Below are 25,546 nucleotides of genomic sequence, written 5' to 3'. Positions count from 1 at the left end.
GAGACAGGGTCCAGCGCCTGAGTGGTCAGTCAGCTTTGGAAAGGACCAGGGCATGTCTTTCTTATAACAAAAAAGGAACTCAGAGTATATAGTTGATCTATTAGTGTGAAGATGTGCCTTCTAAGGGCTTTTATTTTCCCTGTGCAATAAAAAGCAAGGCCATCAGCTAAGAATGAGGAGAATGGAAAAGGATCAAGTGTGAAAAGGTGTGGAACAGCCTTCCTAAGGGAGTAAATTGTCAAGCACAGCACTGAATTGTCTAGTGAATTTTCTAGGACACCACTATCCTATAGATACACGATGTAAGCCAAGAATGGAATTTCAAACTTTCCAGTAGCCACCTTAAAAGGGCAAAATAAAACTGGTACAATTAATGTTAATAATATATTGTATATAACCAAATATATTCGAAATGTTATTTCAGCATGTATCAATATAAAAAATTGAGAAGATTTTAAAAGCCAAAAAGTGTGCATTTTACGGTTTCAGCATGCCTCAATTCAGACTAGCCATATTCAAGTGCTTAATAGCCACATGTAGCCAGTGGCTACCATATTAGATATGGTAGTTCTAGGGCATGAAATAGTACTAACTATTTGGATAGTGGATAACATGAGGGCCCCTTGAGATCAGTAGCCATGAACTGAAGTGAAATTTGCATGACTATGTGTTGTTCTTAAGTCACATTCAGAACTCACATAGAGATGGGGAGTAAGCAGAGTCGGTCTTGACCAGGGATAGAGTTTTGTGAGCAGAATTCAACCAAAGGAACATGGGAGAGGGGAATTGGTGGCATGTACAACCAAATGATTATACAAATTAAGCAAAGAACATAAGCCACAGAAGTAAGGGAGGGGGGCAGTGTGAAAAGGTGATAGAGACAATGGGAGTTCTAGTAGAGTCAAAGAACTTTCAGAATTGTAGCCGCTATGCAATATACAAATCTGTCCAAGCACAACATGTGTTTTATGTGAGTTCAGAGGAAGAAGAGACCATGCCCTACCAGGATGATCCAGGAGAGTTCAAGGAGGAGTTGATGGGTAATTCAGGGCTTGAAGGATGAAATAGGGTTTTTATTGCTCTATGCGAAACATTGCAAAATGAGGAAAAAACACAAGAACTGATACAAAGAAGCAAAGATATTCAATATTTCTTGGGGATGAGAGTTTAAAAAGCCTTAATATTTATTGAGATAGCTATTGATTACAATGGGCAAAATGGCCTATAATGATGGGTCTTTAGAGAAAGAGTCCTGGGGTAATTTCACTGAGGAAGGAAAGACTTGACTATATAATATGGTGATAGTCCCAGAATACAATGTTTCTTAGGAATTGGAGAACCAAGGGCTAACGATTGTTTCCAAGAAATACATGCTCTTCTTTTCTGGCCCACCTCACCCTTATACACACACACACACACACACACACACACACACTCACACACAAACACACACCTTTCATCTTCCATTTAGAATTCAGTCTCATTAATGTAATTCTCTTCTATGGAATAGTCAGTTACATCCAAAGAGAATCAATATATATACCTTTAATCATTATATCCTGGAATAAATTTTGGAACCAACTAGGATTAGAACATGTGGGATTAAAAAGGCTTTGATTACTACTAATACTTTATTTTTTAATAGCAGATCAACTCTCACCATACAGACCTAGTTTTTCATTCCTTCAGAAAACAAGGTGCACTGTTTACAATATACATTGTACTCTTTTTTTTTTCTAAATCCAATGCCATTTCTATTAAAATTTTAAGGTTAAGGCATCACTTTAATTTACTTTGGTTCTCAATACAGTCATTAAAAGATACAATCATTAAGCAATAGGAAATTTAGTTTTTCCTAGCATGTTCAGATCATTGTTGCAAAAAAAGTTATCCTCTCTTTTCCCAGCTCTAAGTATTTAGGGAAACCTGCCAGTATATCCACTCCCTCCTTTTTTTCACAAGAATTTCCTACTTCAATTGGAATATTTAGAAACAGTAAGAAGAGCTACATGGTTCCACATGAGACTTTAATAATACTGTACTTTGTATTTACATATCATATATCCTTGGTACTTCATAGCTCATTATCATTATAAATTTACAAATCAGTACATGAAAGCACAAGGCTTAGAAGCAACTCTTTTCCTGTCCAACAGTAAGTTATTAATGCCAGGATTGGAACTCATAATTATTGACACATGTGGTCCTACAACATCTAAAGATCATTTTCATAACATGAAATGAAGTGCTCAGTAAGTAGAACATATCAATTATCAAATATCCTATTTATTCAAGATAATTTTAAGAACCATGAAGCTTTAACCACATAACCATATATAAATAACCATATTAAATAACCATATTAAACCTCATAGGCCTACATTAATATAAGTATAGATTAATGTATCATTTGATCAAAACTAATCCTTCTATGGATTAGTAAATATAAACATATATGATACAATCAGCTCTACCAAGTGGAATACATTTCAATCAAACAGTAAGCAAATATATCAACATACTTAAAAATGTGGACTACTGCTTTAAAAACCTGTCACCAACATGCTGTGATTCTGAAGGGTACAGATGCCACTGGTCAGACTGCTATATATGTCATCACCTCTCTCCTTCCTGGGAATAAAAGCACCCACTGTCTGCTGATTCAATTAGGAATGTCAGGTACCCAGTCCTCTTAGCAGTACTGGCTGTGGTTCTAATTCTGGTGTCTTGAGCATCCATGCGTCTGGGAGATTCTGTAAGATCTGTCTCAAAGAAGCACAGGCTACCATGAGGACATCTGAAGGAAGATTAGCAAGTGACTGAATCAGCTTCATGACTATTGTCTTCAAACACCGGTGGGCAGTACCCAGATCTCTGTCAAACTGTTGTCCTTGAATTTGTAGAGCCAAATGACTGCAGATGTGTCTAAACTCAACACTATCCTGAAATAAACAGCAAACACGTACAATTAGATAGGTTATGGGACATTTGTGATGTTTTGTGTACCTAGCTTCCATTCCCATCTCTTCTCATCACAAGACCTCATTGTTTCTCTCAGAGAACCTCTCCCCTCCATGTTCAGCCTACGTGGTTTGACTAAAGCTGACCCCAATTCTACAACTCCAGGGACCAGACCAATCGGAGACCACCCCCCTTCGGCCACTTGGAGTGGTCAGGAATGGACAGGTCTAACACAGACCAATAAGCCACAGTTCCAGAATGTCTGTTAGATGGCGAGAGAGAAGCTCTCTTTAACTGGGGCTTTTAGAAAGCATCTTGTCACTCTAAGGGGAGAATCCAAATGAGAATGAAGACAGCACAGAAGAAAGTAGAACAAAGGGATTAAAAGCGATTGATTCTAATTACATTGTCTGAGCATATTGACCCAGCAATACTTGAACAATAAACCCCAGGATTTTGGGGGTATCTGAGTCAATAAATATGCCTTTTTACTTAAGCCATTTGGAGTTGAGTTTCTGTTATTTGTTCCTAGCAGAGTTTTGAAGAATACACAAATAGCCTTTGTTGCTATTATTCCATATTTGCTGTCTTCAAAATTCCAATACAGGATTTGTATTTGATAACATCATCTCAAGAAGTTTCCAATGCAAATTTAGAAAGAACAGTTCCCAGGTAGTTAAAAATAATGAAGTAACTAAACAGATTTTTAATCCCCAAATGGTTCACATTCTAAAATCCATTATATAGACATGGTATGCTAAAATTATTCCAATAAATAATCAAAATTATTCCATCTCAGCGATAATGTTAAATAGATAACTTATTTTAAATACATGTAAATGACTCTCCACAGGCTTCCGGCTCTGGTAACATGGCACACTTAGTTTCCCCGAAACCTTTTGCTAACTGAATTCTAAATAAAATAGAACAAACATCCTTACTGATATTGCAAGAAAGCAATGGAAATTCCTAACAGCCAAAGATAAAGGAAGAGTAGATTATTTTAGCTGTGCATCAATACTCATCAAAAAAAGAAAGTCGGTCTCGAGCTGGGTTTGGGATAGAGGATAAAGTTGCCCTGAGGATGCATAACTTTTGACCTTTACTACACAGCCGCTTAAGTTTGGAGCTGCCCTCTACACTCCATACCATATATACGTTATGGAAACACTCACGCTAAGAAATTAACTTAAAAAATTGGAACTGGGCTGAAATATCCACAGACACGTTGGTAAAAGCAAACAAGAGCCTAATCCATGGGGACACATCCACAGCCCATGCCCCACAGTAGTATTCTCATAAAGCTTTGTCAAAGACAAACTCAGAATATGAAATTTAAAACATAGTCCACCATGATACAGCAGATACCGATGCAGGGCAGGATTAAACTCCGAGTATTTCAGCTAGAAACTATACAATCTGTTTAAAGTGATTAAAAATATAAAAAGGAATCAAAACTATTTTAAGTGAAAACGGGCTTGAAAAAGAACCAAACGCCATTTCTAGCATGACAACTATCATGACAAATTAAAAACTCAACAGACAATTTATACACCTGAATAAACCTCTGAAGTGAGGAATGGTAAACTGGATGGTTAATATGAGAAAATTACTCAGAATTCAAGATGAAAAGTCAGGCACGGGAAATATGAATGAGATGTTAAGCAACATGGATGACAGAATGATGAAACCCACCAGATGCACTTCCAGGAGAGACGAGAGAGGCTGGGGGAGAGGTGGGGAAGCAATATTCAAAGAGAAAAATGGATAAGAATTATTTGAAATTGATCCAAAACATGAATCCAAGTTCATGAACAGAGATTCAGGAAGTAAAATAATCCGGGAACAGAATAAGTTAAATGAGATTAAAATCTAAACTTATTAAGGCAAAAGTACTTTAAAAAAATTTTTTTTCAATGTTTTTTTTATTTTTGAGAGACACAGTGAGTAGGGAAGGGCAGAGAGAGAGGGAGACACAGAATTCAAAGCAGGCTCCAGGCTCTGAGCTGTCAGCACAGAGCCTGATGCGGGGCTCGAACCCAGGTACCATGAGATCATGACCTGAGCTGGAGTTGGACGCCCAACCGACTGAACCACCCAGGGGCCCCAAGGCAAAACTACTCTTAAAGGCAACCAGAGAGAAAATGGCTGATGGCTTCAGGAGATGACAAGTCAGACAGCCAACTACTGAGCTACAACCACTGAAGACAGAAAGGAATGAGATAATTTTTCAAATAATTGTCAACATAGAGTGGTTTTTTTAGTCCAAATAAACTATTATTTAAACATCAGGGCAAAATAAATATACCTTCATTTAATAGCACAACAAGAGTTACCCCACTGTCATATTTTTCTAGAGCTCTAATTCAGAAAGAGGAAATTTAATTCAAAAGGAAAGAATGAGATATAAGAAGCAACAGTGAACAAAGGAACTTAAAAATATGACGCGAATCTAAAGAACTGATTAGACAATTAGCTAACAATGAACTTGGGGCTTACAAAAGCAAGATGCTTCTAAGACGCTGAATAGGAGTAGCATGTAGGATGGACTGGCATTCTGAGGCTTTGTACATATTCAGAGAAAGGTGGCAAAATTGATAAACATCAGACTTGTTAAGTATGCGTGTGGGAAATGTCAGTGCTATCATTAAAGCACAGAAATAATACGTAAAGTTAAAACTCAGCAGACTTAAGAGGTATATTAAAACTTAATTGATCCTATCATTCGTCAGTAAAAATGAAGAAATATAAATCGAGGCAAAAAGAAAACATCAAATAAGCCACCTTTTGAAATATAGTGTTCACCAGATCGGATTTTAAAAAAAAATCTATTGGCATGTTCTTTATAAGAAACACATTTAAAACTAAAAGCACCTAAAAACTTAAAACAAATGGATGCTAAAATAGATACAAAGCAAACAGAAGCCAAAACAAAGCCAGAAAATTCATTATTGGGGATAAAATAAACAACAATTAATAAAAGAAATTATACCCCAAGATGTGATAACAGTTTTGTACCTGTGTGTGCCTAATATGATAATGTCAATTTACATTCAATCCACAAACATAAAAGCTGATTTTTACCCGGCTTCCTCAGGAACTAGTCAGTCAAACAACAAAACAATCAACCTTGAGAGAAAAGATGGAAACACTAATCACAAGATGGAAACGCTAATCACAAGCTTGGTCCAATAAAGATAAGCAGATACACTTATTCTCAAAGACATACAGAGAAATTATGAAAGCTGATTATGTTATAATAGGCCGAAAGCAAATTCTCAATGAATATCTAGAGGTCTATATCATACAAATCACAATGCAAATTAATGAGAAATCAGTAACATAATCTTCCCAGTACATATATGACTTAAAAGTCGACTTCTAAATGATTCATAGATCAGTGAAAGAATAACTGAAATTTTAAAATGCTTTATACTGAACAATTATGGAAACAGTAGATCACGAATTTGTGGGATCCAGCTGCATTGAGAAATACATACACTTACTGCTATAGATAAGTAAAGAATAATCACTGGAAAGTCATGAGCTAAGAATCCAACTCAATAATTTAGGAAAAGGAAAAAAAAAAACAAACAGATAATCCCAAAGAAACTGAAAGAGAGAACTGAAAGCTGAAATTAGAGTTTGGAACTAGAGTTTTCTTCCTAATTCTGTACAGAAAGAGAAGGTATTCTTCTCCCTAACAAAAAATGCTGTCACTTGGGTTAGAAGGACTCGGGCTTCCGGCAAAGTGTTTATTACAGTTTCTTCTGGGAAACAAAACAAACATTCATCTATTCAATTCAGCAAACCATGCAAACCATGGCAGCAGGACCCAGGTGACTTAGGTGCTGGGATAAAGATAAACACAAGACACCGTAGTTCCCTTACTCAACTATTCACAGACTCCCACGCTTCTTGTTTTGAATTCCTCTTTAAAGCATTCTCGCGCCCCTGCCTTTGTGTGTTGCTTCTTTCTGCTCAGAAGGTATCAAGGGGCTACTTAGATAATCTGTCCCCTACTTTATGGAACAACCTATATTCCTGGAGCATATTGCTTGGGAATGGGAAAGTAGAGGGGGAAAAAATGCCTCTGGACTACTTCCCCTAGATCCACATCAAGGGAAATTGTCCGCTTGCTTTATAGCAGTAATACAACTCTAAGTACAAAGTGGAAGGATCAAAGACAACATGCAAAGGGAAATTCAAAATTGAAGGAACCACCGAAATGTGTGCTGACGTGCGCCTATTAGCCAGTCTGCAAAGGCATTCATCACCCAAATAAGATTAAAATGCCTTTAAAAATATGTTTGTGGGCCTAAAATCTGAAGTCAATTTCACATTTACTGTAAAGAATCAAAGAAGGCATCGTTTGAGGAAAGTATACATATAATAAAATTCCACTGCTGGGCTGTACTGGTCCCTGAGGCCCTCGGTAAACTTCAAATCCCTGGCAAGCTCTGCAACGTCTCTTTATTTTACTCTTTTAGTACAGTATTTCTTTTTAATCCTTTCTCAAATATATTCACAGTCAAAGAAAACAAATTAATAGGCATAGGCTTTCCATGGGACTCTTAAGCCAGGGGATGGAAAAATAGAACAGGTGGTTGCTTCTCTTCCTTTCGGAAGGATCTGAAGGCCAACTGTGGATCCAATAATCATGGCCTCCAACTAAACCTCTACTGATTCTGTTGCACAGGCGGGGGCCAAAAATTCACAGCATAGAGGCAACGGAATATTGAATGGCTCATGGGCTTTCAGTAGAAAATCACATCATCAATATTCGTGATGATTTCCTGTATGGTGCTTTCCGTTTAATGACAGAGCACATCCTCCCGGCAGCCTTTATTTGACAAGTCCCAGATGCTTCCAGAGATGATGTAATATCCTACGTGGGGTTTTGAGCACATTGTCAGCATTAGCACTATGGGCAATCTAAAAGCAGGTTTTGTAGCTTCCAAAGCCTTGTGTGATTTCAGACTCTGGATATGAAATGTATTGATTGCTACAGTGGTCCAAACTGATAGCCAGCATCTACATTTTATACGGACTCAACTAATCTACTGGGGTAATGGCCTCAGCCTGTTTGGCTCAGTTAATTTAAGTTAATAATTACGTTTATTTCAAACGTGTAAAATCTCCACTACATGATTGCCCTCACTGGGTAAAAAGCATTATGACATGAGTGCCTACTTTCTAAGGAGCTTCTAACCTAATAGGAGGATTGAGACACATAGAGCATATATCCAAATGTCTAGGGAAATGGGATGGGGGCTATGGTAAAAACACGGAAACCCAATCCTACAGAAGACAAACATTTATAGACTCGTAATCCAAGCACTGCAGGGGGTTCATACGAAGCTCGTTCCGATGTGTGAATCCTTTCTATGGCATACCTGGTGTCCCACTGCTTGCCACACTGGAGGCAACCTGTGGCTCTAGTCTTCAGAACATTTTTTCTTAATTCCTAGCCAAAATCTGCCCTATAGTAGACAGAAGAGTGGCCCCCCGAAGATGTCTATGTCCTAATCCTCAAAACCTGTGAGCATGTTACCCTGTGCGGCAAAAGGGACTTCATAGGTGTCAGTTAGGATGGGACAGCCCTCCAGGTATCTACAAAGACACCTGGAATGTGGGGTTGATTCCTTCATGAGCACTGGATTTGCCACCAGAGCCCTGGTTCTGCCCCTCTAATCGGCCATCTGCGGACAAGACATTTTATCTATGGAATAGTCAGTATTCTAATCTGTAAAATGAAAACAGCGACCACGTGGAGAGACCGTGAAGGTCAAATAAGCTTACGGTCCCACAAACTCTGCATTTATAAGGCACTCCATCAACCTAAGCTTGTGCATAGGGTACTCCGCTAGATGGTGATATCAGCAAGAAGGACAGAAGGGGAAGGAAGGACAGCAAAGCAAAGAAAAATATGTCCCATAGGAGTTGGGAATCTAATTGGTGAGATGAAACTATTTAAACTGTTCAGTAGAGATGTCACACAGGATAAGATTAAGGCTCAAAAAGAGTGGTCGAGCTCACCTCATATCCATTAGGATGACCACCATCAGAAAAACGTGAACACAACAAGTGTTGGTGAGGATGTGGAGAAGCTGGCACCTGTGGGCACCGCTGGTGGGAAGGGAAAGTCACCGAGCCACTCTGGAAAGCAGTATGGAGCCTCCCCCCAAAAATGAAACAAGGAATTACCGTACGATTCAGCAATTCCACTTCTGGAACATACAAGTACAGCCAAAAGACGGAGTCAGGGTCTCAAAGAGATACCTGCACATCCACATCCACAGCGGCACCCTCCACCACAGCCAAGAGGGGGAAGCAGCCCAAGTGCCCGTTGACAAATCGATGGATAAACAAACTGTGGTATATACACAGGAGGAAATACTATTTAGCCTTTAAAAGGTGCTATGACGTGAATGAACCTGGAGGACATTATGCTAACTGAAATAAACCAGACACAAGACGATAAATACCATACGATTCCACTTATGTGTGGTACTTAGAGTCAAAGTCACAGAAACAGAAACAATGGTGGATGCCAGAGCCGGGGGGGAGGAGAAATGGGGATTTGGGGTTTTTTTTGTTTTTTTTTTTCATTTTTTAAAAACGTTTATTTATTTATTTTTTTCATAGTAGAAGCCTTTATTTTTTTTTTAATTTTTTTAACGTTTATTTATTTTTGAGACAGAGAGAGACAGAGCATGAACAGGGGAGGGTCAGAGAGAGAGGGAGACACAGAATCCGAAACAGGCTCCAGGCTCCGAGCTGTCAGCACAGATCCCAACGCGGGGCTCGAACTCACGGACCGCGAGATCATGACCTGAGCCGAAGTCGGACGCTTAACCGACTGAGCCGCCCAGGCGCCCCATAAGCCTTTATTTTTTTAATGTATTTTTGGGAGAGAGAGGAGAGAGAGCGTGAACGGGGGAGGGGCAGAGAGAGAGAGGGAGACACAGAACCTGAAGCAGGCTCCAGGCTCTGAGCTGTCAGCACAGAGCAGACATGGAGCTCGAACCCACCAACTGTGGGATCGTGACCTGAGCTGAAGCCGGAGGCTTAACCCACTGAGCCACCCAGGTGCCCCTGGGGATTTGTTGTTTAACGTGTACAGAGTTTCGGATGTTCAAGATGAAAAAATTATGGAGATTAGTTGCACAACAATGTGAACGCTCTCTATACTGCTGAACCATACACTTAAAATAGTAAACTTTATGTTATGCCCTTTTTTTTTTTTTTACCACAATAATCTTCTTTTCTAAGTGGTCAAGACCATCAGAGTTCTGTCCTGCCAGCCCTTGCAGAAGAAATGAGGCATCAGAGAAGTGGTGGGAAGAGTGTACCGATATTACGAGACAGGTGATTCTAGGGAAAGCAGCATCGGCCTCCCAGGGAAAAGACGGCCCCCGCGATCAGAATGAATAACATGAGCTACGGCCTGAAGTCAAGGAGGGGCTGGGACTGGGAAGGGGCCAGTCTGAAAGATCTTTGTGCTCCGAACCAGGACAGAAATTAGTGTGTGAGCCTTGAGCGCCACAGTAAGGTCCCTAGACTCTTCCAAGCGTGGTGATAACAGGGCGAGCCAGAGTTTTAAGAACGCTGGTCTGGCCTAACCCACTAGATGCAGGATCCAAAGCCAGGCTCCTGACACACCCTGTCTCACTCAGTCCTCACAAGAGTCCGTGAATGACAGTGGTTTAGAGAGATCAGGCAATGTACCCGCCTCGCACAGCAAATGAGTGGCAGGGCTTGAATTATCCTCTCTTCCCAAACTCAGATGTTCATCAAAGACCTGCCCCCAGATCAGAAACCGGGCTGGTACAGCAGTGATTCGCAAAGCAGAGCTCACTCTCCAGGGCAGGCGGCAGAAGGGGGTGGGGGCCTGGATCCCCCCCACCATAGACGCCACAGAGGGGTGAGCAGGGATACCATGAAAGCACTCAGGAGAGGCACCGCACTAGCTTCGGGATGGAACAACAATGTCTGCAAGTGAATGTTTCTTCTTTGGCCACAGTCACTCTATTTTTCTTAAGGCTGAGTGTTACGAACCTCAAACTGGCATTGGTCACATACAAATTGAAAACTGGTCCATTGGCCCATCCCTCCTCCCTGCAACATAATTGAGAGGGTTTGGCTGTCTGGAAGATGTTCAAGGTGTGGAACCTTCTACACCCCATGCAAAGCCAACCCGTAGCTAACCTCCTAGCTGGAGCTCACTCTTCTGCCACTTGGACCTCTCCTACCTGGGAGAAGGGGAGGTCTCTTACAAAAACTGCCCACTTGCCCTCTGCTGCATTCTGCATTGTATTTATTAGGAATGCGCACATCTGGAACCCTGGAGCAACCGTAAATGCACCTGCAAAATCCAAAAGGGAAGAAAAGCTAAGCCTTTTTTTAGCTTCTTACTGAAAATAAACACTCCCATCGAAACTGAAGGCTTGAAGGCAAAAAGAATCTGGCAGCAGCAGTTTCAAGGCTTGTTTTCCGAAACCAACACCAACGGATAGTAAAGTCAAAAACACAATATGACTTTATAGGCTCTACAATTCAGATAACTTTAAGCAATCCATGAGGGAGATTTTTGGCTTTTTCCCTACCTCATCACCTTCAAAATTACTTCTAGATCTACAAAAACTAAAAACCAGTTCATATAGGCTTAACCTGCGGCTTTAAAATAAGTCCATTCTTTTGGAAACAGCAACATTTTAAGCTATATTCTCTTATAAGGGCCTCTGCAACCTTGTTTCTTTTCACATTTTCCTTTCTTGCTCCCCATGAACCTAATGCCCTCTACAGAGAGGATTGAAGAAAGAGCTTTTTCCCAGCTTTCTGGAATGAAGCCTGACCTTAATGAACTTCAGCGTGGCCAGCAGGCCGCTCTCCACTAAAGGAACACAAACCTCCTCCCCCAGACCCATCACAACCTTCTGCACTGGATGTGTACGTAAAATGGGAACGCCATTTCTTTATTTAGAGGCGTGTTGTGAAAACCACGCTATCAGAAACAGTATACTACAAATTGCCCCTTGGCTCATCAACATCTGGCTTTGAACTACAAGTTCATGGGGCCCAGAGCAGCCTCCAGTTGCCTGGACCCCAGGTCAATCTCAAATAGATACGCAACTGTGTTAATAAAACACTCAGTGAAGAACCAAAGTATCTGCCAGTCACCATAAAAAGTCTATCGACCACAGGAAATTAAACATTTTTACGTGTGGGGTACCCAGTTTCAACACTCAAAAGTAACTAAGGTTCCTTATCATTTGCTTTGGGTATGGTACCTTTTTCATTAGAAAAGTCCAGTTAAAAGCACTTTGCGATGGATACAAGCACGTGATTCAAGTACGTTCACAAGGCAAACCCCAAAACTGTAAAATAAAGCACGGCAGCACTTCCAGCAAGATGTTATATATAAGTAGTTTTGTTTTAGGGCCTTCCTGCCCTATCTTTCCCCAAAGTTTCATTTTGGAAGCATAAATGCCCCGATTTTCTTATCATTCACATTATGAGCAATAACAAAGCTAGAGCTAAGCTACTTGAAGAGCAGTCACTGGGCCTTTTTGTCACAGAAAAACATGAGTTTATCCCCAGTGAAGGGCAATTCTGTGGCTATGCTACTAACCCTATAACCCTGAGCATTTATTTCTTCAATAGTATGTGAGTAATTTTTAAAGGCACAGTTCCCACATTTGCAGACATTGGCTTCACAACTCATGTTAATGAGGAAAAAAGCTGTCGTCATCAATGTCTTCCTCTGAGTGACCCAACATTCACACTTGCAGTTTGCAAAGAACATTAGCAGGGACCGTGAAGCCAAAGCCAATGGTTTTATAACCACCGCTCTCGGTATGTAGAATGAGAAAACCAGCAAAGACTACTGAACAGGAAGGAATGACTGCTAGTGAAATTAGCTCATTGAAATGAGTGAACCCACAGGCAGGTTTTTTTTAAGCTTTATTTATTTTGAGAGAGAGAGAGAGAGAGAGAGAGAGAGAGAGAGAGAGAGTTCCAAGCAGGCTTCACAGTGTCAGTGCAGAGCCCAATGTGGGTCTCGAATTCAGGAACAGTGAGATCATGACCTGAGCAGAAATCAAGAGTCTGACACTTAACCGACTGAGTCATGCAGGTGCCCCTCCACAGGCAAGTTTAATCTGTAACAGCAGGAATGTTCTCTTGCCTCCGAAAGTTGGCATCAGCCATAGTTTCCATGAAACTACGCTCCAGAGCAGAACTCTTGGAAACTGTAAATGGTTTTAACTCCTCAAAGGAAGACAGACAAACTCAATCAGAGTGACTTCATAATTGGCTTGGTTAATGGTGTCTATGTGAGTTGGTCATTTTCAGCAGCTCTTAAAATCCTAGACTGTGTGTTTCTATGTTCCCTTTGAGTGGTGAGTGCCTAAAGCATCCTTGATAGTTATTACCAGTTTGATAATGATTTCCTACATTTGTCTGGTGCTTTTTGTCACTATGTAAAGTGGCCATCACATAAAGAGACACACAAAGGACCCAATATAATGAACTAAATTGTGTCCCCCCACAAAAAAACTCATATGTTGAAACGTAACCTCTAGCGTGACTGTATTGGAAAAAGGACATTTAGGGAGGCAATAAAGGTTATATAAGCTCGTAAGGGTGAAGTCCTAATCTGATAGGATTGATGTCCTTGTAAGAAGAGGAAGAGACATCCAAGATCGATCTCTCTCTCTCTCTCTTTCTGCATGTACAGAGGAAGAGCCATTCATGACATAGCAGGCAGCCTACAAGCCAGGAAGAAAGCCCTTAACAAAACCCAAATTTGCTTGCACCTTGATCTTCAACTTTCCGGCCTTCAGGACAATGAGGAAATAAATGCCCGTGGTTTAAGCCACCCAGTCTATGGCATTTTGTTACAGCAGCCCACGCTGACGAACATACCCAGTCTACAAGGTGACTGTTGTAGTCCAAGCAGTGTGCAGTGCACGGCACATACGACCGTACCCCGTCAACTGTACACACTCATGTACTTGATTTCAGCATGATATTCATAGCCCCTCTCTAATTGATTTGGTAGAAAAAGTCGGCTAAAACCATGTTTGGATCATGGGCCATGACTTCCCGGCTATGGGATCTTTAGCAAAATCCTAAATTCCTCTGAACCTCAGTTTCCTCTTAACAGATGTTAACAGTAACAGTTACATCTTAACAGTAACAGATGTTTGTCAAGCTGATTAACTCTAGCCTCTCCAACAAATTTAACAAGACTCAGTACCATGAAGCATTTTTTATCCACTATAAAGAATCTTACTTCATGTATGTTTGGCGTGTGTTTGATAATCTCTAAATATTCAAAAAGAATATTGTGTTGGTTTCTTTAAGAAAAGACTAAAATACTATTAAAAAAATATCCATTAGTATTGTGCTGAGAGTTTCTCTGCCTTCGAGCCTAAAAATTTCACTTCCTTAATTAATCCTCAGTGGTTTGATCAGGAAGTCATTCAGTGATAACGTCTCTATGCTAGTCATAAGAGACATGGGCTAAAGCTGACCTCTGGAGAGCGGAGGCTTCTTAAAAGTCTCCTTGGGTCATCCTGACTCTGCTTCTGTAAACTCAGAAAATTAAATAGAGTCCATGGGTCAGATCCATCAATATCAAGAATGCAACACAATAATAACAGTTGACAAGAACATGAGGCATCAACTTAATAATAATAATAATAACAATAATAGCTCAAAGGTATTGGGACTTTATATGGGCAGCCACTAGCTAAGACTTCATGTGCATTATCTTAATAACCCAGTAAGGTTAGATCCCTCTACCCCCACTTTACAGGCAAGGGGATTGAGGCACAAGAAGGATACTCTGTCCAAGGGCCTACAGCAGGCAGTGGCATAGTAGGTTTGAAATAGTCTGGAGGACCCGATCACCGAGCTGTGCCGCACTGTCTCTGCTTTGGGTCCCTGCTGCCTATCATCTGGGCTGTGGGCTTCAGGCCAAGTGAGTCCTCCTCTCTGTGGCAAGTAACACTGTGAAAGACACCTGATGTTGGAGACATTTCCACACACTTGCAAGTGACACACAAGTGTTATTTCCAAGAGTACAAGTCCTCCTGAAATCATTCTGTGTAGAAAATCAATCTGCGTGTCCTTAATTTGAAAATATAGAAAACATGAAAGGAATTGGAGAAGACGCACATAAATGGAAATATATTCCGTATTTAGGGATTGAAGGAATTAGTACTGTTAAAATAGCCATACGAACCAAAGCAATCTATAGGCTCAGTGCAGTCCCTATCAAAATTCATGGCATACTTCGAAGAACTAGAGCAAATAATTCTAAAATTTGTGTGGAGTTATAAATATAAATATAAAACCCCAAATAGCCAAAACACGATTAAAAAAGAACAAAGCTGTAAGGATCATGCTCCCTGATTTCAAGGCATACTACAAAGCTATACCACAATACTGGTGCAAAAACAGACACACAGATCAATGGAACAGAACTGAGGGCTAGAAATAAATCCATACATATATGGGCAATTAATCTATGACAAAGGAGCCAATAACAATGAAGACAGGACAGTCTCTTCCATAAATGGTAATGAGGACCTTGGAGAGCCACAGGCAAAAGAATGAGACGGGGGACAAAACATAGGCAGTAAGCTCCCTTGACATCAGTCTTAGGGACACATCTTTGTGGATCTGACTCCAACAGCAATAGAAACAAAAGCAAAAATAAACAAATGTGACTACAGCAAACTAATGAGATTCTCCTCCACAAAGGAAGCCATCACCAGAATAAACGAACAACCTATTGAATAGGAGAAGATATTTGTAAACCAAACAACTGAGAAGGGGTTAATATCTAAATATATATAAAGAACTCATACAACTCAACAACAAAAAAGTAAACTACTGGCTAAAAAACGTGCAGAGCACGTGAATAGACATTTCTCCAAGAAAGCATACAGGTGGCCAGCAGGCACAGGAAAAGATGCTCAACATCATTAATTATTAGGGAAACGCACATCAAAACCACAGTATCTCCTAACACCTGTTACAATGGCTAGTATCAAAAAGACAAGAAATAGCAAGTGTTGGTGAGAGCGTGGGGAAAAGGGAACCTTTGTGCACTGTTAGTGGGAATGTAAATTGGTGCAGCCACTTTGGAAAACGGTATGAGGATCCCTCAAAAAATAAAGAACACAACTGCCACAGGAGTCAGCTCTTCCACTTCTGGGTATTTATCCAAAATAGATGAAAACACGAATGTGAAAAGATATACGCACCCCTGTGTTCACTGCAGCATTATTTTTAATAGCCACGATATGAAAACAACCTAAGTGTCCATTGATACATAAATGGATAAAGAGGTGGCTCCACACATACACACACACACATAGCCATAAAAAATAATAAAATCTTGCCATTTGCGACAGCATGGATGGATTCAAGGGTACTATGCTAAGTGACATAAGTCAAACGGAGAAAGACAAATATTGTATGATTTCACTCAGATGTGAAGTCTAAAAAACAAAACCAAAGGACAAACAAAATAAGGCAAAGACAAAAATCAGAGATACAGAGAACAGACTAGTGGTTCCCAGAGGGGAAGGGGGTGGAGGGGTGGGTGAAATGGGTGAAGGTGGTCAAGCGTGTGGTGATGGGTTGTAACAAGACTTATGGTGGTGATCACTTTGTAGTATATACAGATGTCAAATGATAAAGCTGGGCACCTAAAACTTACGTCACAAAAAATATATAGAAAGACAATTCTCCCAACTTTTTCGAGTTAACACCAGTGATAATGAAGCCAACTCTGCATAACCAGCCCCCTGGAAAGACAAACTACTGTGTCCTTAAGTCTGAGTTCTTTATAATTGTTACTCCACAACCAAATGGAGATACTACCTTCTCTCCAAATAGAAAACCAAGAAAAATCCCAAGATGTTAGTTAGCGAGGAGGCAAATCATCCAGAGAAACCTCTGCCTGTTTCTCTCCCTTCTGAAAGTACTCGCTATTCTCAGGAGCTCTAAGAACTCACCCTTGCAGGTGAGCAGCAGACTCCGGGAGTAAGAAAGTTGACAGCTCTGTTCCTAATGAGCACTCTGGACACTTCTAGAAAGTGGAAGCAACACATGCAGATGTCTACTTGTTTTCTCGGAAGGTGAATAAAGGACTGGGACTCAAGGTGCAGGGAGGTAAGGGAAGCTTGAGCAAGTTTATGGACTGAGGAACCGGCAGAGTGCAGGCAGCAGAGACTATATGGATGGGAAGGGAATTGATAGAACGAGGTCCAGGGCAGATGAAGGATTTGCTCTAGCAGCTAAGAGGAAGGCTACTTTGGTTGGGGGTCAGGGGGACCAAACAGCATTTCTTTATTAGCGACGAGAAGGAGGATGAGTGGAAATGAGATTTTTCAGGTCGAGAGGAAGCTATTTGTGTCTGTCGGCCTCCATTTTCTCGGAAAAGGAGTGAGGGGGTTGAGGTTTGGATAAAGAAACCTTGAGGACGGTGGAACATGTTGAGGGCAAAAGTCAAGTCGAAAGCGTTAAGAGGGTCACCAAGTAGAAGTGACAGCTGGGTGAAGTTCTGGAGGTGGGATTTGTAGGCCAGAGCAGAGAGCTCAGTGCGTCTGAGCTGGGTCAGGCCCTCGGACCACGGTCTCTGACCTGACCCCCAAACTGCGACCTCCCCGGCTGTGATTTATCCAGGGTCAGGTCCTCGCCTCAGTCATTTCAACAGTTGCCTTTGCCTGCAAGACGATTCAACGTCCTCTGCGTGACACACAGGCCTTTCGCCACCTGATCCCACTTACGTCTCCAGCATCCTTTTATACCTTCTGCCATAGCGAGCTCATTTCAGTTCCCCCAAAGGCCCAGGCCCTTTCCTTGCTTCCGGGCCTTGGATCACACAGCTCCCCTGAAATGTTTTTTCCCTTTCACGTCTGCGAGGCAAGCATTCATTTTGTTTCTTAAAGATCACTTCCTCTGAGAAGCCTTCCGAGATCACCTAAGGTGGAACTCATCACTGGGTCTCTCCTCTTGCCAACCTACCTGTGCCCCAGATAGGTTCCTGACATCACACAGCGCTTCCTATTTCCTCAGTTCTAAGATGCACCTCTTTTCACGAAGTTTCAAAAATCTCGGAAGTGGCGATACATCTTAGAAACGGCGCATCATAGTTTAATTGGCAGGGGTTTTTATTTCTTTGTGGTACCAAATACAAGGTGCATTTCACACGAGAGAGCATTAGTGAAATGCAGCTGCTTTTTGAACTTTCTAACATGAGTGGAGCAGCACCTCCCCTTTTGCCCCCAAACCCTGGCTTGTGGAGCAAGAAAAGCAACTCTTGAGGACAGCTCTAGGCTTTCTTCAACATCCCTCCCTCATTTCCTTCTGCTAGCTGCCTGGGAGGCAGCAATGAAGCAAAACTGGAAAGCCAGAAGATCTCAAGATCCGTGACCTTCAACCAATTAAGGTTAGTTAATGACAAAGCGGAGACTGGATCCCAAGCCCCCCCAGGTTTCCACAGCCCCACTCGGGCTGAGAGGCGGCCGCTACATTCCCCCGCTCCACTGACTTAACAGTTTGGTACCGTAAGAGGAAACCTGCCCTACAGATACGAGCTGCGTGACTTAGCAGGAGTTTAGCATTAGTATTCACGCTTCAACACCCGAAACCCACCCCGCTCTCACCCCACTTTATGAGAATTTAGGTTGACTCTGTAAGGCCTCTGAACTCTGCGGGGAGTTGGATTTATGCAAAAATAATCGTGAGTCTTAAGTGTGAAGGAACTTTAAATAAATCTAGGTGATTTTGTCATGCAAAAGACAGAGGGGACCTCATATGTGTATGCAAGGCTCTGGAGAAAGGGCTATTAATTTAGAAGGGGGGCCAGGGGGAGCGGTCCATCCACAGACCGCTGCACATGTGGAAAGGGCCTTCAGCTGGAGCAGGAAGCTGATTTATGTGAGAGACAGAAAGGAGTTCCAGAGGCAGGTTTTGGCAAGGCTTCCCTGCGTCTCGGCTCCGCAGTCAGGTGGGCTCCAGGTGGGCCCGAGTTCCTGGACTCAAGTCCCCGGGGGTGTCGCCTCCCGCGTTCTCTCTCGCCCCGGCGGAAGGTCTGTGGCCAGCGCGGCCTCGCAGTGGGCGGCCCCGCCCTGCCCGGGGATCCTGCGCCCCACGCGGGTGCGGGAGGCCAGACTCGCCTTCGGAGGGTTGGGGAAGGACCTCTCCTGCAGGAGGGGGCCCAGCAGCGTCTGCTCCACGCTGACCAGCTCCGAGGTCGAGGCCACCACGCGGGCCAGCGCGCTGCGCATGCCCATCTGGGCCAGGGTGCAGCTCCGCGCCCCCCTCGGCGCCTCGCACCGTTTCCGCTTCTGGGGAGCTGACCCGCGCGCCAGAACCCCCCATTCCTGCCCTCCCCCCATCCTGGCGCCCCAGGACAGGCCCGGCCGGCCGAGGGCCTGCCTATGCGACGCGCTGGGGCGGCGGACACGCGGTCTGGATCGCGCGGGCTCCCGGGGTCGCTCGGACCGTCCCCTCAGCCCCACTCCTGCTGCAGCAGCTGCAGAATCTGCAGAGCCACCATTTGGTGGCTGATGGAGGCCACTAAGGGCGCGGGGCTAAGCCGGCTTCCCTGTCGGCGGCTCGGCGCGCTCCGCGGGCAGGTGCAGCAGCGAGCGAGAGGGGCGGGGGCGTTTGGGGTCGCCAGGGTCACATTTCCTAACCCGAGGCCTCGCGGCCCCCTGGCTTCTCCCGGGTGGGGCCGGCCCCGCCCCCGCCCCCGGCCCGCAGTGGGTGACCCGGGCTGGCCGCTGAATTCGCTCCGTCTGAATGGGCGTGTGCAGACCCAAGGCTGCCCGAAGCGCTGCCTCTGTGCGCTCGAAAATCAGCCAAATGCTAAGCGCTGGGTTTTCATCGACTCCAGGACTTTGCTGGGGGAAAAAGCGTGCCGCTTTGAGCGGATGCATCTACCTGCAGGGATAGCCCGCCCCCATCTCCTTTGAAAGAGGCCTGTCAGTGACCATTCGTGCCGCGGGTGCTGGAGGTGGCCCGTGAAAGAACAGCCCCGATCAAAAGTGCGAAGAGCCAGAGAAAGCTCACGAAAGGAAGACTGTGCCTGATCATGCCCCCCCACCCGCTTTCCCAACCCTGAGAATTTTCAGGAACTTCGTCAAGGCCTTGTGTTCCCCCAAACCAAACAAGGGGACTCGTGTATGGGAAGTCCTGCCCCTCTCTGCCTTGCCCCATGCCACGTGAGCTCAGAGGATCTGACCCCTAAAGTAGCATCAGGGCACAGCATGGGGGGGGGGGGGGGAGGGCGCTCCTGAAGTGACTGGGGAAGCGCGGGTCTGGTAACTGCCCAGATGAGGGGCCTAAATGGCTTTGTGTGAAAGTCCCAGAGGACAGGGGCAGGGAGGTTTGAAGCTAAATCCTTTTAGGAGCCATGAACCCCGAGACAGCTGTACAAATAGTTGCTGCTTTTAATTAAACTTAACTTCGCCGCGTCCTTGACTTAGGAGAGAAGACTGGGACATTTAAGCTTTGATAGATTGGAAACTATTGGTGTGTGGTTACATGTTAGGAGGGGGGAGAAAAGCAACACACGCTCGAGGAGAATGGTTGGAAGAGTGTTACAGAGCAGCATGGTCTCCGCTTTCTTCCTGCATGGGAAACTGTTTGCATAACTTAGCAGGTAAGGAGGGTACAAGCCCAGGGACAGACACATAGACCCTAGCCCGGCGGAAGGGGGGGTGATGGAAAATGGGATTTCATTCTTCCTTTAGAAGGGAGAGTCCACTCTTGGTGCCGTCCAGTAAGAGCTGGAGAGACCTTTGTGTGGGAAGGCTGCTCCAATGAGTCTGTTAGTCTAAAGGGGAGTCCTCAGAGCTATGGGGTGAGATTCAGGGTCCTTTAAGGTTTCTTCAACTCTGGGATAACATGACCCCATATAATCCTCCCAATTCTCCAGCGAAGGTTCCTTCTAGTTCTCAGTGTTTTCTTCGCCTATGAAAACAAATCTGAATGCCAAGGTAAAGAAAACCTTTCTTAAACAAAAACGAGCATGTTCACACTAATTATAACTAAGTAAAAATGCATGTCTGTGCATTGACAGAAAGGAAATTACTTTGGAAGGAAGTAAATAGCTTAACATTGATGAGATTCTCTTGATGAAGTTACTTAAGTTCATGATAAAAAATTAAAAAAAAAAATCTTTGAGTTTGTGTGTGTTTCAGTCCTCAAACATTGAAATACATTAGGTTTAGCGGAGACTGACCAGGAATAGCAAAAACTAAGCCCTAATTTGCACAGAGCACGTCAGATCTCCAGGCGTGCTCCTCTTTCTAGATAGGCAGGAAATCCAGCTTCGTGGGCTCACTCTTCCGCTATCAAATGGCTGACTGCAAAACCTTCTTGACAGATGAAATTCCAGCCAACAGCAAAATTGAAATGGCTAGACACAGCCTGACCTGAGGCCCCACTGTTCTACAGAGCAGGCTGATTCTGAGACCCAGGAGACCAGCTGAACTTCAGGGACTATGAGAGAAGGGGCCACAGAACCGTGGGGTCCAGGGACTGGTACATACAGCTTATACTGTCTGGGTTTCCTCGTATCTTTTAGAGAGCCCTGGATCGCCCGGCAACTCAAGGCCATCTCCGGCATCTGTCTTAGCCATGGACCACATTTTTCTTTGCTATGACCTTCTAATGGCTGATGTCCCAAAGCTGGAGATATGAGGCCCTAAGTGAGGAAAAGTATCCATAGGCTTATTGAGATGGGTCAGCGGCACAGCAGATCTACCTTTGGTTTAAACACCCCCAACATTACACATGCTAGGCTACCAGACCAAGCAACTAATTACACACTCCCAGCTCACTATGGTGACAGTTTGAGGCCACTGTGTGACAGAAGGCACACTCAAATTGGATGAGGTACTGGACACCAGATATTGTTGCTTCACAGCATCTATTTCACTCTTTAATGGAAACAACACCCTCATCACCCAGTAGCTATCCATCCTCCTCCATGCTCAGTCCATGTAGTCAAGTAGGATGAAGCTGTCCCACTGCACAAGTGGACAGGGGCATCTTGGGCTGGGGCCACTTACACATCACATTCTCATTGTGAATGATCAGGAGTGGGCACACGACCCAACTGGAGCAAGTATGACAATAATATTTAGGATGCCTTCAGCTGAATGTACTATATCAAATAAAATGATGGAACTAGAAGAAAGTGTGGACCAAAAGATGAAATAGCAAAAAAAAGGTGAATTCCTCTTTTAACAAGAAACCAATATAAAGGCATTTAATCAATCAGAATAAGCTATTGTCTCGGATCACACACCTTAAGGTAGGATGGCTCCAGGGTTGGTTAATCTCTAGGGGTGTCGCATCTCCAGGCATGCTCCTCTTTCCAGATACCCTGGAAATCCAGTTTCGTGCAGCTAATCCTTCTTCTATCAAATGGCTGACTGCAATGATCCCTTGTGGATGTGGAACTAAGAAGACGTAAGCTCCGGAGCTTCTGCAGCCATCTTGTGAGTCTGAGGGATGAGCCTGTCCAGGAAGGAGCCAACACTCCAGAGAGAAGAGCAAGGGGTCCATAGAGAGAAGCCAGTGGCCTTACAACACACGTGAGCCCTACATTTGGCAGCATAACAAGATGACCCCACCTCTGAGCTCTTCAGTTATATAGGCCACTAAAATCTCTTTTTGTTTGAGCCCCTTTAGGTTGAGTTTATGGCCTCTTGCCACAGAAAGTCACAATGAAAGCAAATTGCTTGACATAGCTTATAGGGTGGATACGATGTTACAATGTTAACAGGAGTGATCCTGTAACCCAGTGCCCCTCAGGCAAAACACTGCTAAAAGGTCCTTCCAACCAGTTCCAGCAACACCTCTGTCATTCACCTCAACTTTCTATTATTTCAGCACTCGTGGGGAAAACTCTTGGAGCAAGTCCAGTATTCCGGACAATTGATAGGAGCATTATGAAATGAGCAGTGGAAACACTCATGACCCTGGGTGATGTGGGGTGAAAAGGAGAAGAGGATAGAAAACTCGGTGAAATGAGAAGCGACATTCTCTCTGTTAAGAAACGTGATAGAGTGTGGTTAGAGGAATACGTATTCCGGCGCCTCTGTTCATCCGAAGGTTCTTTTCCACATGAGCAAAAGATACGAACTTCTTTCTTCTTTTCTCTCTCTCTCTCTTTGTCGTTTCTTCTATTGGCATACAGTCAATGCACAATGTTACACTTGTTTCTGATGTACGGCGAGTGTTAGACATCTCTACACGTTCCACGGCGCTCACCAAGAGTGTAGCAAGATACGAACTTGGATGTGGAATCTTGAAGAAGCCTGGCACAGCGAGGGGAAGGGAGGTGCAGCTACATGAAGCCTTCCTCAAAGGACTTGGTAGAGCCCAGATACATTTGAGCTCCTCTTATATACTTTGGCACTTTTCTCCAAAAGGGATCCAAGAGCATTCCAGAAATGGAGCTGGTAACCTTCAACACACCCTGGCAAAGTTCATAGGCGGGAGCAAAACAAAACATGTCCAAAGAGACCAAAGAGTTATTATTTTTGAATGAAAATTATGGTTGAGGAGAAACAGATGCTGAAGAGATATCCCAAGATAGGAAAATGTGGCGTAAAAGAGAAAACAATGGCACTAGAAAGGATGGAAACCTGAAGAAGAAAGAGCAAAAAAGATCAAATTCCCTTTTTAAACATACAATTGTAATGTTTGAATATGCCAGGTCATAAAAATGCACGTGCAACTCCAAGTTTGGCCTAAACATTTGATTTTCAGAAAAAAAAAGAAAAATGCAGTCCTGCCACGAAACCTCTGAACTGCCAAAAACAATTGTTTACATAGGGCAAAGTGTTTTCAGGACATCATATACGCACTGCCTGCCCAGACCCTATTAAACTGGTGAAGCTAAGTGAAGTTTAGTAAAACTGAGTGGAGAACAAAAAGGGAAGTGTAGTAAAGGGAGGGGGAGAAAGAAGAAGTTTAAAATGCTGAATCTCACCTGACTGCCGACATAATCTGATGTGCAAGTCACATCCTCACCAGAAAATGCAATTCTTTCTGAACATGTAAATCATTTTACTTGGTTCTGTCTTTCTGATAAATTTACCTCCAGGAGGAATTCTTGATGTTGGCAGAAAAAAAAAAAATCAAAAGTGGATTTTAAAAAGCACAGATAGGATTTTTCCTAATTCTTGTAGCTTTGGTGGATGATTTTATGTTGAAGAGTGACAGAGTTGTTTTGGATTTCATGCTGCCTACACAGAATTTCAACAAGACAACCTGGCTGGGTTTCCCCTTCAATTTCTGATTACAGAATGTAACCCTTGAAGAATAACCTTTCCCTTGGAGGAAAAAAGTTAAAAGCTGCTTAATTCCCTGAACTATTTGCAGGTTCTTTAATGTTGGGGGGGGGGGCTCGTGAGGGTGTGACCACCCTCATCACTTCCCATGACCATCCTGTATTTCCAGTAGGTACTCTCTTAATACGATCTAAAGAAATATACTACTCCTTTCCTTATATTTATCCTCACTCCCCGCTGCATTTTTTTTTTTCTCTAAGGAATTTTCTGTTCTTGTTCCCCAATTCCTCTTCTGTCAGGCTTTATGGTGGAGCAGGCGTTGGTGTTTTTATCTACATTCTCATTTCCTCCTCTCTCCCTTCTATTTTTCCGGAGCTCTCTTTCCTAAGAGAAATAAAAGAAAGGGGGGGCAGGGAGGAGGGATTTGGGGAGGTACCCAGTTCTGTACAGCGTTCGCTGCAAGATCACTATGCTTATGTTTCTGCGAAGTCAGAACTTCTTACTGGAAGCTTCAATCCGGTTTCCAACTCTTAAACCCTGCGTGAGGGGAGGGGGAACTCGAGCAGTTTTGAGAACTGGATTAGTGCCTTCCCACATTGGCAATCTGTGTTAGGAAAACAAGAGAGGCTGACAGATCTGCTTGTTTTATTTGTTTGGTCATTTCAAACCTTTGTTTCAAAATATTATTGAGAATAGTCAGAAGAGTTGAAATAAGGTAAAAGACATTTTAAAAATAAAGATTTGTTGAATATGACTGGAAGCAATCCATTTCCCCCCCCTTGGAGGAAAAAAATATAAACTATTTTAAAACTTCTGTTTACAGAAAAACATGACATTGCGTATTTTGGCATTACGAATGTCTATATTTTAATCCTCATCATCTGTTTCTTTGTTTTTGTTTTTTTTACTGTTCACTGTTAATTAGCAAGTGGGGTCTTACAGATGCTAATCTGACCATAAAACACAAATGGTCCATAGAAGTGATCAAATTTCAAGCATTTGTTGAAAAAACCCATATATAAATTTTATTTGGTCTGTACTTCCCATTTGAAAATTGAAACCACATCCAGTAGGATCTATAATGCTTCTGTTCAAATATCTAAGCTTACTCATAAGCTTAAATTGTAGTCTTTAATGGATCATTCATAGATAATGGTAGATAATTTGTTAAAGAAGCGTTGAAGGAATTCTTAAATCTCCTTCATTTCAGCTAAGAATGAAATTTAATGCTTTCTGGGTAAATGTTA

The 25,546-nt window shown here is 42.9% G+C and overlaps 1 protein-coding gene across 1 annotated transcript; it reads right to left on the bottom strand.

The window, feature by feature from the left end:
- Positions 1–2,675: 2,675 nt before the first annotated feature.
- On the bottom strand, positions 2,676–21,613 carry DLEU7 (deleted in lymphocytic leukemia 7). The gene is given in 5 exon segments (XM_049647311.1): positions 2,676–2,942; positions 19,164–19,296; positions 19,298–19,360; positions 19,362–19,787; positions 21,546–21,613. Coding segments are annotated over 5 exon segments (957 nt in total).
- Between the last annotated feature and the right edge of the window lie 3,933 nt (positions 21,614–25,546).

This window comes from Panthera uncia (assembly GCF_023721935.1).
Source record: "Panthera uncia isolate 11264 chromosome A1 unlocalized genomic scaffold, Puncia_PCG_1.0 HiC_scaffold_16, whole genome shotgun sequence".
Lineage (NCBI taxonomy): Eukaryota > Metazoa > Chordata > Mammalia > Carnivora > Felidae > Panthera > Panthera uncia.
Note: the sequence above shows the minus strand (reverse complement) of the source record. Positions and strands in the feature narration are given on the sequence as shown.